General features: G+C 35.6%; 1 protein-coding gene across 5 annotated transcripts in view; it reads right to left on the bottom strand.

Moving 5' to 3' along the window:
- Positions 1 to 19,025, bottom strand: part of LOC150081550 (organic cation transporter protein-like) — a 165,577-nt gene that overhangs the window by 69,117 nt on the left and 77,435 nt on the right. Inside the window, exons 3-4 of one of the 5 annotated variants that reach the window (XM_090380096.1) lie at positions 4,869 to 4,955; positions 3,198 to 3,611 (exon numbers count right to left, since the gene is read on the bottom strand). In XM_090380096.1, the coding sequence (XP_090236222.1) occupies positions 3,198 to 3,569 (372 nt within the window). In that variant the 5' untranslated portion in view covers positions 3,570 to 3,611; positions 4,869 to 4,955. Of the gene's footprint in view, positions 1 to 3,197; positions 3,612 to 4,868; positions 5,085 to 6,686; positions 6,773 to 17,721; positions 17,832 to 19,025 lie in introns of those variants that run through there. The other 4 variants (XM_090380097.1, XM_090380099.1, XM_090380095.1 and 1 more) reach the window with 4 other exon arrangements.

The raw sequence follows: 19,025 nt of genomic DNA on the forward strand, positions 1-19,025 counted from the left end.
GCGACAGGATCCAATACGAAATCTAGAATGTCGCCAAGTATTAAGTAGTCCAACTGCGTGGGAATTTAAATTACTTAATCTAATACCTTGCACACACAATAAGGGTCACTGGATAACAATTCACATGGTTTAATCAGTGTTACTGGTATTCAAATTCATTCACTGTGACAGATATTTTTTTAGTAATTTCATGTTTGGGAATTATGCAATTATCTACATTAAAAAGATAATTTTAAATTTTAATATTTTCTACAAATGGAGTCTATGGTAGTCTCCTTCAAAATTAGTATTACATATATTTCTTCCTAAACTGAATATTTCGTAATAATGGAAATGTGTTTATAATAATGCTAGTGTTTTGTTTGTCCATTTTATCTTGAAGTACAAGGTCGGACTTTAGAAGTAAACTCCAGGCATGACTTTATAAGTAAGTTTAAACTGAACTTACCAATTACTAATTGTTACTCCATTCAAGGTTTGGCTGGACTCCTCCTTTTGGCTGGACTCCTCTGTGCATCTAGTAGCAGACCGTTACCTTTACTGCTTTTTACATTATATTTGTTTATCTTGTATATTATTTATGTATTTACTAACAAGTACACGTTGTTTCACTTTTCCTTACGCATATATTGGATACTTTGGGGGGGGGGGTGAATGTACTCTTGTACAATGTACTTTGTTATGGGTGAGACAAGTTGCTGCTTCACGCTGCGTGGGCCAATAAATGAAGTTAAAGATACTTTAAGCTATATGTTTAAACCTCAAGCTTTCTTCATCCTTCTTGAGGATTCTACATGCAACGAGATGGTTAATAATTTGTATAGAATGTCACAAAGGATTGGCAGTGACAACTTTAATACACTAAACCCAGTGAAATGATTACTTCCATTTTTACAATTTTCTTCATTTATTTAAAATAAAACTATTTTTAACTTCTGAATATATTTTGTAAATTAAACTAAATTTTCTTAATACTTTATTTATGTGGTTTATCTGCTAAATTTATTTTATGCAGTGTTTTCACTAGAAAGAGTAACTTGTAAGCGCAGTCTAATCAGGTTTCAGTTATCATTATTATTATTATTATTCTTATTACTAAACTTACTATTATGCTGAATAATACCTGTCTGGTTAGAAAGAAGATATGTTCCACCATATCCGCCACCAGAACTTTCGACTGGTGGATTCAATCACGGCAACCACCAGACGAGAGTTCTTGTCGCTGACAAGGGAAGAGATTTATGACCCACTGCTTGACATGGTATGTTCTGTAACTGAGCTTCTCGAAATATAAGATTTATTCATACCTCATGGACTTGTACAGGCAACCACGATAACGTGAGCTAGGTTACTTGTTTCGCTATTAATATTAGTTGGATATTATTCAGAATATACAGAATGCAAGACTCATTATCGTCACATTTAACATCAGTTTGGAAATAATATAATTCTGTCGACAAATTTAGATATAGCACAATACTGGTGACTTTAGGCGGAAGACTTAAAATTATTAATTTTAAAAGTATGCCCCTTGAAACAGCAGTATTCGAAATATACAGGGTGATTCTAAATTATTGTCGGGGTTTCCGTGGCCTATAATTTTCAAACCGGAAACAACAAAATAAAACTACTTACGGAATATGAAAGTGTAACTCAAAGTTTTATTACCTATACAATCAATACTGCAGAATGCTAAACAACTTCAACATGCGCGCCTTTCGTGCCATGGTAAGATATCCAAGCGATATTCAATTTCCCTCCCATTGTTCTCCAGCATTTGCGGTGTAACTGTTTCGATCGCAGCAACAATTCTGAGCTTCAGTTCATCGAGGGAGGTCACAGGGGTCTTGTACCCAATGTCCTTCACGTATCCCCACGGGAAGAAATCAAGCGGCGTAATATCGGTTGAGCGCGGAGGCCATGGAATCGGTCCACCACGCCCAACCCAGCGTCCAGGAATATGCATGTGAAGAAATTCTCGGACAATAAGAGCCCAATATGGCGGTGCACCATCTTGCTGGAACACCACATTTGGCTGATGATTTTCCAACTGGGGTAACAGATAGGTCACTGTTTTTTCCACAAAGAAAGAGCCCCAAAATTTCCAAACATGACAAAGCGCACCAGACATTGGACTATCTCTTTCGAATTCTCGAATGGCGTGAGGGTTTTCTGATCCCCATATTCGGCAGTTATGACGATTTACCCTCCCTGATACGTAAAACGTTGCTTCATCACTAAATCTCCATCTCCGAAGGTAATTTTCATCAGCTTCGACGTTTGACAAAATGTCTTGGGCAAACTGGAAACGGCGGGGTTTATCGTTTCGGCTTTAAAGCCTGCACAATCTGCAGTTTGTAGGTGAAGGCGGTTATGAACAACTCTCCAAACAGTCGTTTGTGGTATACCTAACTGCAAAGAAGCTCATCTGGTTGATTTTTTGTGGGCTTCGAGAAAACGCTTCGTGGATTCGATCAACATCTTCCTGCGAAGTGCTCGGTCTTCCCGCTCCTTTTCGGTGCAGAACACTACCAGTCTCTTGAAATTGCTTTAACCAACGTCGGATAGTATTAGCTGAAGGTGGATCTTTTCCATACTGAGTTTTGTAACGACGTTGCGTTGTGATAACGGACTTTGTTTCGAAAAACCAAAGTACGCACATTGCCTTCTCTTGAACAGTCGCCATTTTGAAGTAGTGCCGTCAATATCTCCCAGACATCAATGCGGCGAGTACAGCGTTGCCAAATAAAACGTTTTGAGTTACACTTTCATATTCCGTAGGCAGTTTTATTTTGTTGTTTCCGGTTTGAATATTATAGGCCACGGAAATCCCGACAATAATTTAGAATCACCCTGTATATTAATCTCACAGAATCAACTAAGTTGTTCTTAATTATATAGCTCTATTTAATTATTTTGTAAAATTGTAACCAATCCAACCACCTAAATTCGATTATGCAGTGAAGCTGTTCGCGTTTAGGAATGCAACTGTACTGGTACAGGACAAAAAACTGAATAAAATAAAATAAGCAGCAATGTTGCAAAAATTAATAAATACTAAAATCTTTCGAAGTTCTTAGTCGTAAATACCGAAAAAACGTCCTCTTGAACTTCAATTGATAACACTTAAGTGTGTCATTCTTTATCTACGCTTAAAATCCTTAATAATAGCAAAACGGAGTGCCCCTCTCTCTTACCTGGGTAACAAGTGTTGACCGATAGAAAGATGTATCGAACTCCCAAGACTGGCATGAGACTGTTAAATTCGCATGATTAGAACCATTGATGACATCGTACATCTTACAGTGGCTATATTCTGTCAATCCATCTCTTAGTTCCAGTGGTATTGTGAAATTCTTCCACTGTTCTGCAGTCCAATTGTTGTACAACGTAGGCCGTGCACACCAGTGGTCCACGTCATAAGACAAGAATGCAATTCCTAAATGGTTCCATGCAACAGGAACTGAAGCAAAAAAAAGGATCATGAATACCTCCCTTTGCCATGGGCCACAGCCACCAGTGATCTGAGTGTAATCCGTTATCTGGTCGGATTCCTTCTTTGACTTCATGGTTCAGTCGGATGGACGTCTCCACAATAATACAGAAATTAGCTAGAAAAGAAAATGAAAGTAAGGATGATTTCAGTAATATTTTAAATTAAACATTAGTGTGGCATTATTATTATGCTATGTAAATTGTTCAATGGAGATTCTAAAGTTAAAATAAGATTTCTAAAATGCAATATCTGATCATGAATGTTTTCTGTTATACTATTACAAGAACATACATTAATAAAATGCTATAATGTACAATATTTATAACATCACGCAACACGCTTGCAAATTTTAATACGCTGCAAAATATCAAAACACTTATGTAATATTGGAATTTAAAAATTTTCGCTCGTCTGAGATTCTTTGCTGTTCTTAAAATTGCTGTTTTAAAAATTCTATCCTACTTACCTATCATTATACCTATTTCGAAACTTAAAATTTAGCACTTTTAATTAAAGAGAATTCACAAACTCTCTACTTATATTTATTTTTAGTGAAAACAAAAGTGTAAGTTTCCATTATGTATTTACAGACGAGTGAAAAATTTTTACCATCGCATCCTAAATGCATATTTTCTTAAAGAAAACAACGAGTTTCAGATCAGAGTTTCTTAAAAATAAATTTACTGACTGCAAAAATATCAATTTGAAATTATATACAACAATTATGATACTTGTTTATATCTATTCTGTTTCATTTTTAAGAATATCGAAGTATTAAAACTCTCCGAAAATTATTCCATTTGACAAAATGAAGTACAATACCAAGAATATATTCAACGTTACTATTGCGCACGACGCCTGAAGCTATTTTCTTGGCTTATAGCAATAAAACGAATGTGACTATTGGCACATTTTCAGGGATGACGTCAGACTAGAATGCGATAATGGTAAAATATGTTTTTTTTTTTTTCTTTTCTTTTCTTTTTTTTATCATTACCGTAGTGTTGTGTAAATTTTTAAAAATCCCTTAAAGGATGGCTGCATGAACTAGGAATTTGTATATATACCATGAGTAAGTGATACATACATCTCATATTCGAAGGTTGTCGACCTGCCACAAAAATAGAAGACTTGCACGTAGAAAAAAACAACTTCATCAGTGGTAGGCGTTCCACACGTATATCACAAAATTCTTTCGGACTTTTTCCCCCCGTCCTCTCACTCGTTCCTTGCTTTCCCCAAGGAACACTTCGAAATCATGAAAAAATAATTTTTTTTTTCACTGGTCCCATATGGTCATCCAAGTATAATGAATCTTATTTTTAAATTTTGAAATCGGAAAATTTTTTGAACTGAACCGAGCGTTACTCACCTAAGAAGTAGCAACCTTGGTAGTATAGCTGTAGAAACCGACCAGCTAGCAGACATATACCTACAGGCTTAAAGGTTTCATAACTTGCTGTTGGCAAGAAAGACAGAAAAGGGAGAGATATCAGTGATAATTAAGCAAGTGATAAAAGTCGAAATAACACTCTGCAATCACATTAAATAGGAACTTTAAAGTGGGAGAATAGTAAGAAGACAGAACAGAACTAAAGAATGCGTTTCTGAACATCCCGGGAAGTGTTTCAGACTGTAGAGAAAAGGCAGAGCTACTTTGGGATTCATTACGTAGAAGGGAAAGGTAAAGAATCTGTTTCGTAACGGGTTGTTGTTGTATGTTGTTGTATGTTTTACGGCGCAACGGCAGCTATAGGCCATTATGCGCCAAACATCGTAACGGGTGTGATGAAACTGAAGATATTTGTCTTTTGACCTTTTGACAAGACTGAGTGGCAGACTAATCGATGTTTCAGTGTGATTATATTTCCGATACGCAGAAACTCACTGGATCACTGAGGGTAAGGTTTAATAAAGAAAGCTTCTTTGTTCAGAGGTGTTTTTAAAAAGTATTCTTTTACGGCGTCATAAGCATGCTTATCTGCTCAAATATGTTTCTAACACCAATTAAAAATGATAATTATTCACCGTTTTAACCTTAAGTCCGCAAAATGTATTTTGGCATTATTATGTCTTTGTAAAGCAGAATTCACTACAGAACTCGGATTGTTTCAAATACAATTTTTCGCTTATATATAATCATAATGATAATTATCTTTCTCAGTGGAATATTCCATTTCCTTCAATTATAAGCATAAAAATAGTTCAAAAGGATAATATAAATTGAGACATGCAATGTATTTCAGAGTCAATTAATTCATTAAAAAATACACTTCCCCTACGTATTGTACAAGTAAGTGTATATATAATCATGTATTGCTACATACAATACGGTGCCCCATTACAACTTTGGATCCAAATGTGTCAAAATCCACTGCTATCGTGCAATTTCTCTTCTGTACCGAAAGAGAAGTACTGCCGAACATTTCTGAGTGTAACTTGCTTTTGGTATTGTGGTTCCAAAACAAACGACACCTCCCAGACGATAGCGACTGCGAAAAAAATATATACAATAAAAAATAAAATACAATACACCTTAGTTTCTAAAGAGGTTCAGATATATTATTTAAATATTTTAAGTAATTCTAAATGTTTATTACATTTTCAGTCCGCTAAAATTTATGTATAGGCGTTTGGCATTCAAAAATAAAAGTGCGTTAATTAATTAATTATACCTACACTCCCTTTGTGTCTCTAACCCAAAAACATGGTATAGGTTCGAGTACGAGATCAAATCTGAAACGAGCTCTGACATTAGGACTAAATAAAAGAACTTATATCGAATACTTTCGATTCAGTCGAGAGATCAATCATACTGATGGGGCACTGGGGCCAAAACATGCAGCGGGCATCAGATTTAGCATAAAACTCGATCCAGTTCGTCTAAGTTAAGTAAAAATAGTATTTCTTAATGGTGTCTTCGTAGGGTGATAAGTTAGATAAGTGGGGGGGGAGAGAGAGAGAGAGAGAGAGAGAGAGAGAGAGAGAGAGAGAGAGAGAGAGAGAGAGAGAGAGAGACTAAATATACTCTTTGAATTTTATTTAATATGCTTCAAGTCAACAACAAAGATACAAAATTCACAAAATTCACACAAGGAATACACATTCCCCTATCAGTTGTGATAATCTCACAAGCGAATGGATCCATGTGGGGAATTATCTTTCCTTTACCTTACCTTTTGGTTCTTACCTTTCATGGCGAACTATTTATGTGATGCTTCTCAAGCAGATTCGGTGACGCCCAACAATAAACGTTTGATGCGGCACCATCCTAATTTTCCTTCCTAAATTATTTGGAAAACGCATATAATGAGAGTCATGGGGGATACCATTCAGTTACAGCCATCCCTTATAATAGGTGTTCTAACTTATTCTTGCAATCCAGTCTTTATATCAGCTGTATGATGTAATCATTCCAAGGTCATAATAAAGCCTGGATACCCTCCGACCTTTGTGGAGTTTTGTTTTTGGCACTAACTGACCTTTCGTACTTTAAGGTTATGAGGACACGCATCTAAACTCAACGAGTTAGATAGCAGGGTGGCCTATCTGCAGATAAACGTGTAATTACTTATATTTTCAAATGTTCACATGTATAAAATGATATACATCTATATCTTCTAGAAGAAATTTAATAATTAAGTGTTTAAGAAAAAAATATTGGCAATATTAGAACTCAGTGAAACCTACAAAAATGATAAATAAATAATCAATGAAGGCAACAATTTATAGGTATGGATGCAAATTAGTAATTTTCTAATTTTTCTAAATTCAGCAATCCACTTACATTTAAAAACAATGAAATCAAAGGGCAATTAAGAATCTTAACATAATTATTACAAAGTTGATTGTAAATTATTCCCAATTTAGAATTCTTTTAACTTAATCTCTTCATATATATATATATATATATATATATGTGCTGTTTAAAGAGGTATGAATCCTACATTAAGCTTAATTTTTCTTAACAAAAACAATTATATTAGAGCCAATCGATAACCAATTTCTCTGCTCATTGTAATATGTCTATAAATTTCAGGTGTTCTCTGTTCGATTTGTCTGTTTTGCTGGGCGAAAAACTAGAGTTTCCTGGGTGAAGCCTTGCTATTCATGCCTGAAACCGACTAACTCAGCCACGGAGTGAAAAAAGCCCATAAAAGTTACCCGCGTCACTGACTAAATAATTCAAACACGAGTCTTTAAAACGAGTGTTGGAAGAGCGGTAATTATAACCACTGTGATATATATAGGAAGATAGATTTACAGAAAACGCTAGGGATAAAGTAAGGTTAGTAAAAAAAAAGGGGGGGGAGAAGGGAGAATTGAATATAAATTAAAATATATACACAAAATTTATCGCTATTTACCCACAATCTAGGTGACTTCGTCTGGGGCCAACTGAAGGCAAAAAACGACAAGGAGTTCTCTGTTTCTGTAATGGTCAATATCTGCTAAGTTATATGAAATAATAATAATAAATTTAGAGATTAAGTAATTTGAATCGAAACCAATAAAAGGTAGTTAAAAATTTTAGAATAAAAAAAAAGATAATATAAAGTAATTATACAAGCACATATTGAACATCGTTTACCCGACAGAGAATAATTTAATAATTAAAATAATTAAAATAAGAATAAATGTAAAGCATAAGGCATATCTACCGTATCCAAGACGCCATGTAGTAACAACAATAGTTGTCATGAACGAAATCCAAATCCCTCTAGTGAGTTAATACGCATGTGGTGACCCCTATGTGATGATTGTGGTAAATAGCCAATTATTTAAGTTAACGCAAAGGAAAACTAACAGAGTAGGAATAATAGTACCTGAACTCCGTGAAGGCGAAAATATAGTAGTACAAATAAGAAGTAGTTTCTGCTACATCCTCAGTTTACCCTAATAATTTCGGAGAAATAAGAATAAAGAGTGTAGGACAGCTTAAAGACGATGCAAGATATAAGTTGTAGCTCGGTTATGCCCAGGATCCCAAACCCGTTCCTAAAGTAGGACCTTGAGCTGAATTTGCATGTCACCTTAGCGTTAACTTAAGTATATACAGTGTTATTATAAAAAAATAAAGTAATATAAAATAACGAAATAAAAAAAAAATAAATGATACACTATAATTTGCAAGCCGGTGGGTACAAGTTTTCTAAGCCGTAAGTCACCAAGAAAGCAAAGCGTCTCCTATGTACATAACATACAAGGCTCTAAATCAGTAAATTATGGTAATTATATTGTTCTGTAATAATTAACATGATTATTACACAACACGCATTCCGTTTACAATGGTGCCAATTGGAATTTCATCAGTGGCCGCAGGAAATTTTTTTTCGAAAAGAAAATTTCTGTTTCTCCTCCAGCAAAGCAAACTGATTGGAATACAGCCAGTTACATACTGAATATGTCAATCATCAACATAACCAGCAGCGGTTTACTAATTAATCGCTTATAAACTTCCTTTTCAGACATCCACACAATAATACACATCCATGCATTTAAAGAGAAACCCAATCCACTGAAAAAAATTGTAAAAACATGTGGTATATATATATATATATGCTTTAGCAGATGGAAATGAGAATACGCAGCTTTCTACATGTAAATCAGATCTATTCTATAAATTACACATTTCCTCAACGGTTTAGTACTTTAGTATCAAGAAAAACATTAATCAGATTAAAAACATTTAATCAAAATTCCGCTTAATGTAATTAAACTAATCATGTTCTGTACAAAGAAAATTAAGACAGTTTCCTACGCTAACGTGATGTGTCATCAGCACCAAAGCAATTAAGGCTGTGAGGCGTAAATACATTGTCTCTGTAACTGCGTGTACCCCCGGTGAGTTTGTCTTTTTTCTGTAAGAAATACCTGAGTTTCCAGGACAAAAACTATGAAACTCTTGCCTGCACCTGCTAACTGTGGGTTGGTCACGCACAAACAAGCAATACTTTTGTAGAATAATTCGACGCTGTTTTCTACAGCAATCTTTTAGAAATGCAACAAGAGAGAGAGTAATACTGATCTGATTATTAGCAGTGACAATTCATACATTAAGAATCTATAGATAAAAGGTGGCAGTCATCACAGTGTACTGATGTGGGATTTACTTAGGGATGTAACTCCCATCAAGAGTAAAGGAAATGGGTTTTGCTTTCATAAAGATGACTAAAGTACAGTAGTCTCAGACAGTTTTTAAATTGTATACAGTGAGACCAACCGATAATGTTACCATCAGCAAGTTCTAAATGGGGAAACATTAAGGATATAATCATAAAAGCTAAAGGCTTTTCATACCAACTAAGAAATACCGTTCAGGGCTTAGATATAAATGGATGTCAGATGAACTAACGGGACTCGCAAAAGAGAGGAATGATGCATGGGATGCATATAAAGCATCAGGTGATACAGAAGCATATGGTAGATATAAATTAGTCTGCAATCAACTCACAAAGGAGGTTAAGCAAGCTAAGGCAGATTAAGAGAAGTCTCTGGAAAAAGGACGCAAAGAAAAAGAGCAAAGACTTCTTTACTTATGTAAACACGAAGGATGAATCACATTGGTCTTTTTGTTATGGATGGTGCAACTGATGATCCTGCTCAGGTTGCTGAAAAAATTAATAAGTATTTTGCATCTACATTCACACATGAGGAATTCTTGAGGAATATGAAGTGGATGCCAGAAGTTTATCAAACTCTAATTGGGAGGTAAAGGATTTTGTAATAACTGAAAGGAAATGGAGGAGAAACTGTTGAAGTTAATCATAAAAAAGGCACTTGGGTGAATCGAGGTAGCTTTCTGGGCGAGGTGTCCCTTCTTCAGCGAGGCGCCTCCGTAGCCAGGTGGGCAGGAACAGTAGTGCGTAGCACACGCTTCTTGATTAGACCGGAGTTCGAGCCCGTGACCACGAAATACGGAGGATGCGGAAAAGTCAGGGAATGACCACCGCATATCCCCGGAGCAATATGGCTTTAGTTGATAATGCTCCTAAAAAACCAAATAACAACAACCTTCTTCAGCCCTGAAGGGACACCTCTCCCCGAAAGCTACTGTTATTTTATACTATTTTTTTACATATATTTTGCAATTTACTTTTATTATAAGTATTTTAACGTTTTTATTTTATATCAGTTTAAACTTATATTTTTATTTTTTTATTTTATTTTAAAAAATTTATTTTAATTCAGTTTTGTCGGTCGTTGAAAGAGAAATACATAGTGACAGATTCTAGATGTTATTTCATCTGGAGACAACCAGGAATGGGGCACCATCACTCCAACATCAGAGAAAGGGCCACTTAAGGTGGATGCAGTGTTCTAGTGTGGGATGGAAAAATGATCAATGGCCGTACCCCCTCTTCATGTTTTTGATAGGAGTACCGTTACTACGTAGATGTACCAAGAGCAAATCTTCGAACCCTATGTACGACATTTTAAGGGTGCGGTTGGCCCAGATTTTCTTTTCATGCACGACAACGCCACTGCACATGGAGCTCAAGTGGTGGAGGAATATCTTGAAACTGAAAATATCCAACGACTACTGTGGCCAGCACGATCACCAAACTTAAATCAGATCGAATATGTGTGGGACGCCCGTCGCATTGCACGCCGACAACCAACTCTTCGGTCACTTGCTGAGCTAAGGTCTGCGCTGGTAGAAGAATGAGATTTGTTGCAACGGAATATTATATCGACACCCTTATATCGAGCATGGTTCACCGCTGTCCGGCCTCCGGCCTGGTTATTCGTTGGAGGGGATCATACGCCGTCCTAATGTTGTGTGACCATATTTTTGAGCATCTTGTATCGAATTCTGTAATGTGACCTTTTTGGTCATTCTTGTACAATCCCTATAAATGTCCCTTATACCTATCCGAAATTTCTCGCTTTCTCCTCATTTCACCGTCATTTTATGTTTCGTCACCATACCATTTTTTTTCTCGCTTCATCGCAAGCTGCACGAGTTGCATCACGTTTTTTACGTGTTCTGTTAATTTTGTCGAGCAGTGTAAGGAGGTAAGCAAACCGTTAACCACAATTATGAGGGCATCTTTGGATTCAGGGAAAATCCCTGCAGACTGGAGATGTGCCAATGTATCCAAATTCACAAAGGGGAACAAAGAGTGAGATGAGCAATTAAAGACCTGTTAGCTTACCTTTCGTTCCAGGAAAAATAATTGAGCCGCTGGTTAAAAGCAATGCAGGACTATCTAGGCAGGACTGTAGTTATACTTCAGACACAACATTGGTTTGTGAAGGGGAATTCTTGTCTGACCAAATTGATTGTACAAAATTCTATAATTATAAAGTACTGTACTTAATTCAGGCTCAGAGATTTGCTTTATTGAGTATTACTAGAGCATGTCGAACCGTCTCCTCTGAAGCCTTACAAGTGCTCTCAGGCAAGATACCGGCCCAATATATGGTTTTGTTTTATGGGTTGGTCTACTATACTAAAAATAATATAAAAAGTACGCTTTTTGGGATACAATCTTGCCCTGAAAATCGAACTTATCAGAGATGTGATATTAAAGAAGAAAAGAAAAGAATATTGAAAATGATAACTGATAAGTGGTAAGAACAGTGGGATTGCAGTACTAAGGGTAGACCAACCTATAAATTTCTTCCTAAAGTAGATTTGATAAACCATAGTAATAAAAATTGGTTGCAGTTCGGTTTGAACGCAACATTTTTAATAACAGGCCATGGACTTGCCTTGAGGTTGCATCAGTTGTGGTTGTGGGATAGTGGATTGTGCGAGTGTGGAATTTCGGAGACATCTGAACATGTTATGCTTGATTCCCCAAATTATGCTGATTTAAGATTTGATCTAGAAAATTCAGTTGGCATACCGGTGAGAGATGGACTATGGGTCCTGTTTGAAGACAGAAGACTATTTGCTTATTTTAATAAATATGTTGAGGCTGTATTCAAAAGACGGTTCCGTTTGATGCTAGATAGTGGAGGCCCGCCTCCACGGGGCAGGGGCGTCAACTCCCATCATTAAGATTGACAGGATAAAGTTAAAGGCCAAAGTTTAATTTTTCTGATGGGAGGCTAAGTGGCCGAATTTTCGTGTTAATTTGTTGTTGTTGTGAATTTGTGGGTTTTAAATTGCGTTATAAATTAAAATAAAAGTGAACTCTAATTGAGTAAGAATTATAATCCCATTAGGTAAAATCCACGGATGGGCTACGGCCCAGGTAGTGGACTCCCCTTATGGAGGCTAAAATGGAATGGAATGACCAAATTGATTGGATACTATGATGCAGTAACAAAAGAACTAGATCCAAAATAAAATTTTTGGATCCCCCCTAATACTGTTGTACATAAAAGATTGCTGTACAAACTGGAGCAGTGTGGCATTAAGGGCAAATTACTGCTATGGATAAAGGGATGGTTGAGTGATAGAACACAGTGGTTATTAATGGGCACTGCTCTTCGTGGACTAATGTTATTCGCGGAGTCCCCCAAGAGTGCAGTGGTGGGCCCTTTGTTGTTTTCTGTATTTCTTAATGATTTCATGAGAGCATATCAGGCTTGATGTCGAAGTTTGCAGATGATACAAAGTTTGGCAGGATTAATGTCATTAATGATTAATTGTTAATGACAGTAATAATGGTATGCTACTGCAACATGATCTAGCAAAATTAGGCAGACAGGTTGAAAAATGGCAACTGAAATTTCAAACTGACAAATTCAAATTACTGCATATGGGTAGCAGTAACGTACAAACTGTATGGTACTACACTCAGGGTAGTAGAAAATGAAAAAGACCTGGAGGTAATCGTGTAGTCAGATATGAAGTTCTCTGGGCGGTGGAGACAGGATGCCAGAACAGCATCAGCACCAGGACATAATAAAAAATATTACAGGAATAATTACAGGAATTTTGCTAGCAGGGGACAAGGTGATGATTATTCCATTGTACAGGCCACATCTTGAGTAGTGAATACAGGTCTGGAGGCCTCATTTAAGCAACGATGTAGAACTTCTGGAACAGAGAAGGGCAATGAGCAGTAGCCTCAGAATAACGTACCAAATGTGTGGTATTACGCTCAGGGTAGTAGAAAATGAAAAAAAAACAGACCTGGAGGTAATCGTGTCGTCAGATATGAATTTCTCTGGGCTGTGGAGCCAGGATAGCTCATAGGATTTTGTCAATAGTATACAGGAATTTTGCTAGCAGGGATATGGTGGCGATTATTCCATTGTATAGGAAACATCTTGAGTAGCGAATACGGGTCTGGAGGCATTATTTAAGCAACAATGTGAAGCTTCTGGAACAGGTGCAGAGAAGGGCAACGAGATGAGTGAGGAACGAAGGGGTGCTCTTGCCAAGAAGAAAGGCTTCAGTTCTGCAAATTTCAGCGTCTGGAGACTAGACGCCTGTGAGTTACCCTAAGGGGATTTGATTGAGACAGCTTAATGCCCATAAGATTTTCCTCTTGCCCAGACTATCCACACGAGGGGTTATAAATTCGAACTGAGGAAGGATGGTGCAGAACAGATATATAGAACTTTGGCTTTAGCCAGAGGGTGGTTGATTACTGTGACAAACTTCCATCTGTGGTTGTGAAAGTGGATAGCTTAAATAAATTAAAGGAAGAACTAGCAAACTATTGGAGGGAATGGATAGATAAAATGAGAAGGGTGGTGGATTCCCCCCCTTCTTTTGGCTGATGCGGTATAAGCTTGATTTCTTGTATCATTTGCAACTACTAATACTAACTCAGGCAGATTGTATATGAGGAAAAAACTATAAAAATTCTTTACTTTTTTTAGTAGCCAAGGGCATAGCAGAATAATGAATTAATAATTACAAAACAATATTTATTAAGTTAAAAACTATTAAGCAATAACTTAAGATTTCTTAAAATGTATCAAAATCTGAAGAATTGGTATTCTAACTTAATAACTTATAAACAAACTTACAAAAAACAACTTAATAACAAACAAATAAACTTAATACAAAATCGACTGTAATTTCACTATAGTCCAATTTAATCGCAACGTCCTTTACATTTGTCAAAATATGCAACTTTTAATCGGTTCTTGTAGCATCATTAACTGAATGTAAATTTTTATAAATTTTGGTTTCGAATAACTTCCTTCTCCAGATGCTACAGCGACAGGAAAAGTCAGAAGAATTTCGAGAGCTATATAAATATTAGAAAACAATTTATGGACAATGGATTTCTTTTACAGAGAAGTATCTGTATCGCTATAGTTTCAGAAATTCGAACACAGAAATCGTATATTTACCTATAAGTTCATGTACGACAGCCTACTGTTTTTCCACAACATGATGTACTAGTGTGTCAAATTTCCTCTATTTGCACCAATTATGTCGTAAATTACTGCAAGTTTGCCGCTCATACCTTAACATTTCACAATGTTTTATTATTATTTTATCGGAAATGAAATAAAGAAAACAGTAATTGTATGTGATGTTACCAAGTAATGATTATTTCAATTAAACATTAATATAAGTTGGAGAATTACTGCAGTTGATTTCAATGTCCAAGCAGTTAATATAACAAAGTAAATTGGACAATTAAATAAAATTACCAGAAATTTATAAACAGAAGCCAGAACGACTCCAGCAAACTACACCTACTGTATGTAAAAACCCAAAAGCAAATGCTAATACCCACTGTTAGACAAATAATGACAAGAACGAAAAGAAAGGTTGGAAGGACCACAATGACAACTCAATCGGGAGATGCCTGCTAATATTAATTCCCAAAGGATTAGATCTCTATCATGTCCTGTTTATTGACGTTAGAACAGGAGCATCCACGATTTGTTGCTTTCAATAAACAGGCCATGACAGGAATGCCCACCTTTAGGAATTCAAAGCGGAAGATACCCACCCACTATCACTTTGGTTCTCCCAAACTTTCTTTTCGTCTATTTTTATTTGTATAATAATGGCCACCAGTATTTCCTTTTGAGTTGCATGGTGGTAGTTTCACTGCGTTATTCTGGACTGTAATTGTGCATATCATAGCAGAATTCTGTGCTTCCCAGAGTGAGTGTCCTGCTTGTTAATTTGTTTTATTAACTGCTTGAACACTCGTAGGAGTAGCACCTTACAAGCATAACGTTACAGTTGCAGCAATTCTCGCACGTAATATAATAGCGCTTAATTTGATTATAGAACAACTTCTACTTCAACGCTATTTGAAATGATAACTCATTAATATATATAGGTGGATTATAATGCACCTATATATTAATGACTTATCACAGTTGTACTAAGACAAAATTCTCGACATATGCAGATGATTAAACTTTAGTAGGACCGTAAAAACAGAAAATGGTGTACTTTTATCGCAATGTAATCTCAAACCTTTTTTTTGTTGTTGGCCTTCAATAATAACTTATCAGTTAATATTCAAATGTTATATCATGACGTTCGGGGATCCCCGTGCTCGACATACTTTCCCTAATTACACTATTATAGTAAATTAATTTCAAGGGTTAATAACTTTAATGATTTAGATGGTTTCCCTACCTCACATAACAGTTTTTCTCCTCATATCTCATCTATCGTTAAACATTGTAATCAGCTTCTCGGACTAAAGAATCAAAAAAGATAATTACATTGAACTGAAGTGCAATGGCCACACCCCCCTTCTCTCTCTCTCTCTCTCTCTCTCTCTCTCTCTCTCTCACACACACACACACACACACACACACACACACACACACACACTACTCCCTACCTCGATTTCGCTCTGAATCGTAGAAATTTTTTTTTTTTTTTTTTTAATATTTTTTAGCGGCATGGTGAGCAAGTATATCAAGAAATGGAAATTAGAAATAAGTAATGAGCATTTCAACCTTAATTTGGAGACAGCTAGGTTGAAGCTCATTATTTCACCAAGATACCATTTACTTTCCTTCTATTTTCCCCCCTATAAGGAACTTGTTAATCAGACTTACTCTCCTGATATTATATCTTCACCCACCTAGTTTACATGTTCCTTGTAGACAAACTTGTCTCAAACATCTTTTTAGATCAATTCTTTTAGAACCAACTATGGCAAATTTAATCCCTTAAGAAACTATTAAAACGAATTAATGAACTAGACTGGATCCTTATATGGGCATTAATACTGTTATTCTTGCTTAAATTTTTAATTTTTATTAATGTTTTCTTAATTTTTTTCTCATTGTATATTTTCTATGTTATGGGTGTTTAACATTAACGGGTATTATCTATTTTAATTCGACGTTACTTGCAAATTCGTTGCAGCTTCAGTGTCGTCGGTAAAGTCATTGCGCAATGTTATTGGCATTTCCTGAATTAAATAATCATTAAATCAATCATTAATAAATATGACTTTTTAAATAGCGTGGGATTATTTCTATTAATGTATTTGCCATGTGTTTTTTCAATGTCCATTTTCAACACGTATACTGCACACTGTTTTAGGGATATATAAACAAATGTAAAAAATAAAGGACAACGTTAAACTGCTTGCCATGAATAGAGAAAGACATGCAAATCGCCAGAGGAGAAAAAATGGCACTAATGAGAAAAGAAATCAAATTAAAAGAAAAATAATTACAATCTGCAATATTTGGCGTGTGTCTTCTCACGGAAAGATGGTTATCTTTTGTAAGCAGTCATAACCTCATGACCTCAAAACCTTCTGTTTATATAAGTAGGAAGCTTTGAAAATGTTGAGATATCAGGGAAATAAGATATCTCAGAGCAAAAAAAGAAACGTCTGCTGCTTTTGCATAAACGGTTTATGAATGCTACTCCAATCATGACTTTGATAATAGTCAAAAGAAAGATGAGTTCAATAAGAAACTAAAGTTTCCTCCCATCTTCGACCTTGGCGCAAACATGGTGTTGAACGATGTGAAGAGGCAAGAACTAACACTAAGAGATCGAGGACTTGATGTCTCAGCATTACTGTAAGACACGTGTAGTTTATATAAATTTGACAGAGCAATCTCTTGCTCCGTCAGTTGCTTTTCCTATGCACTTTTTGTGTTTATAGCAAGGTCACTTACAGTGCTTATAGTCCACCCTATAAATACTGCACTTGTTCTATCAAAATGCATTATGTAATGCATATTTGAAGCATATAGTTTAAAGCCAGCACACTGTCGAGCATCATAAACTAAAAACGGAAAAAAAAACTATATATATACAGAATTATGCAAATGAACTATTATTTACATAGAGAGTACATTTTCACCTGATTTGGAGCTAACAATCTGAGCTTAAACTTTTCGTATCTGACGATGCTATCTCAAATGGAAACACATAATCGAAGTTCATCCTGTAAAACCTGGAATTGAACACCCTGCACGAGACATTAAGACTTTCATTTGCACACTATTCCCATTATAAATGGGTAGTATTGTTCGTTGGCTGCTGTTTCCTGTTTCGTCAATGTAACTCGTGATATTCAGCATCATTTGTCATTGTCCAATTAGGAAACAGCATGGTGAGGTCAAATGCAAGTCTTAAACCTAGCAGTAAGCATTATGCTATGAAGCAGAACTGAAATTATAGAAATGTTCGACAATACATTACATATAGCCACGGATAGGTTGCGGCTAGGGAGTGGCCTTTAGCATTAATGGAATCTTAATATGTATCATCGCTGAACTGCAAAATAATGTGTTGCTAGTAATTGTGCACAAAGAGAAGATATTCTCTTTGCTGTCAATCTTCTTCCAGCTTAAAACAACCAGGGCTTAACATTAATTTCCTTTTAACATTTTTGTCAGCTTTGCTAACATCTTTTCGATCTTCCTTAATTTTAAGTTCATTCCTCCCTCCCCCCACACACACAACCGATGAATTTATTTCCTTGCACGTGATTAATGCATAGATGATTAATATGACAGTCAGAGTGATTCCATTTTAGATATCTGAGTAAGAGACGCTTCTAGTTACAGCACAAGATATAGCTGTTCTTAGTTTCCAAGAGATACAGCAGTTCTTAGTTTCCAAGAGATATAGCAAATTTTTTTTTTAAATACTGTATTAGATATAAATCACAATTGACAGTAAACAACAACTAAAACGGAATTTTTTCGTTTCAGCAAAACTGTTCTTAACTTTTTTTAACGATCGAAACGCCATTGAGCTAGTCACGAGTTAAAATAAATCATATGTAATTATTAATATTTAAAACATGTGGCATATTAAAGAGCAACGGTACGAACTTCCACTTGAACCGCTCCAACTGCTGGATGCTTCAGCTTGTCTCTGAATTTCCCTTTTCATTAGCTTCAATTTTTGCACATCTTTATATTTCTTTTAAGAGTCAGATCTCCTGTTGTTTTTTTTTTTATTTCAAATTGAATTTTTTTTTCTTTAAATTTCTGATTGAATTCAAAGATAAGTATCAGTTTACACATTGTGTCAATTGACATGATGAGTAACCTCAAAAACGTGATGAAACTCAAACGCATTTTTTTTATGGCAAAACAACTTAAAACCACAAATTGTTAGACATGATGTAATAAACTAGCATGAATTTTTAAGTTT

Source organism: Mastigoproctus giganteus, chromosome 8 (genome assembly GCF_048544385.1).
Source record: "Mastigoproctus giganteus isolate SK-2022 chromosome 8, ASM4854438v1, whole genome shotgun sequence".
Classification (NCBI taxonomy): Eukaryota; Metazoa; Arthropoda; class Arachnida; order Uropygi; family Thelyphonidae; genus Mastigoproctus; species Mastigoproctus giganteus.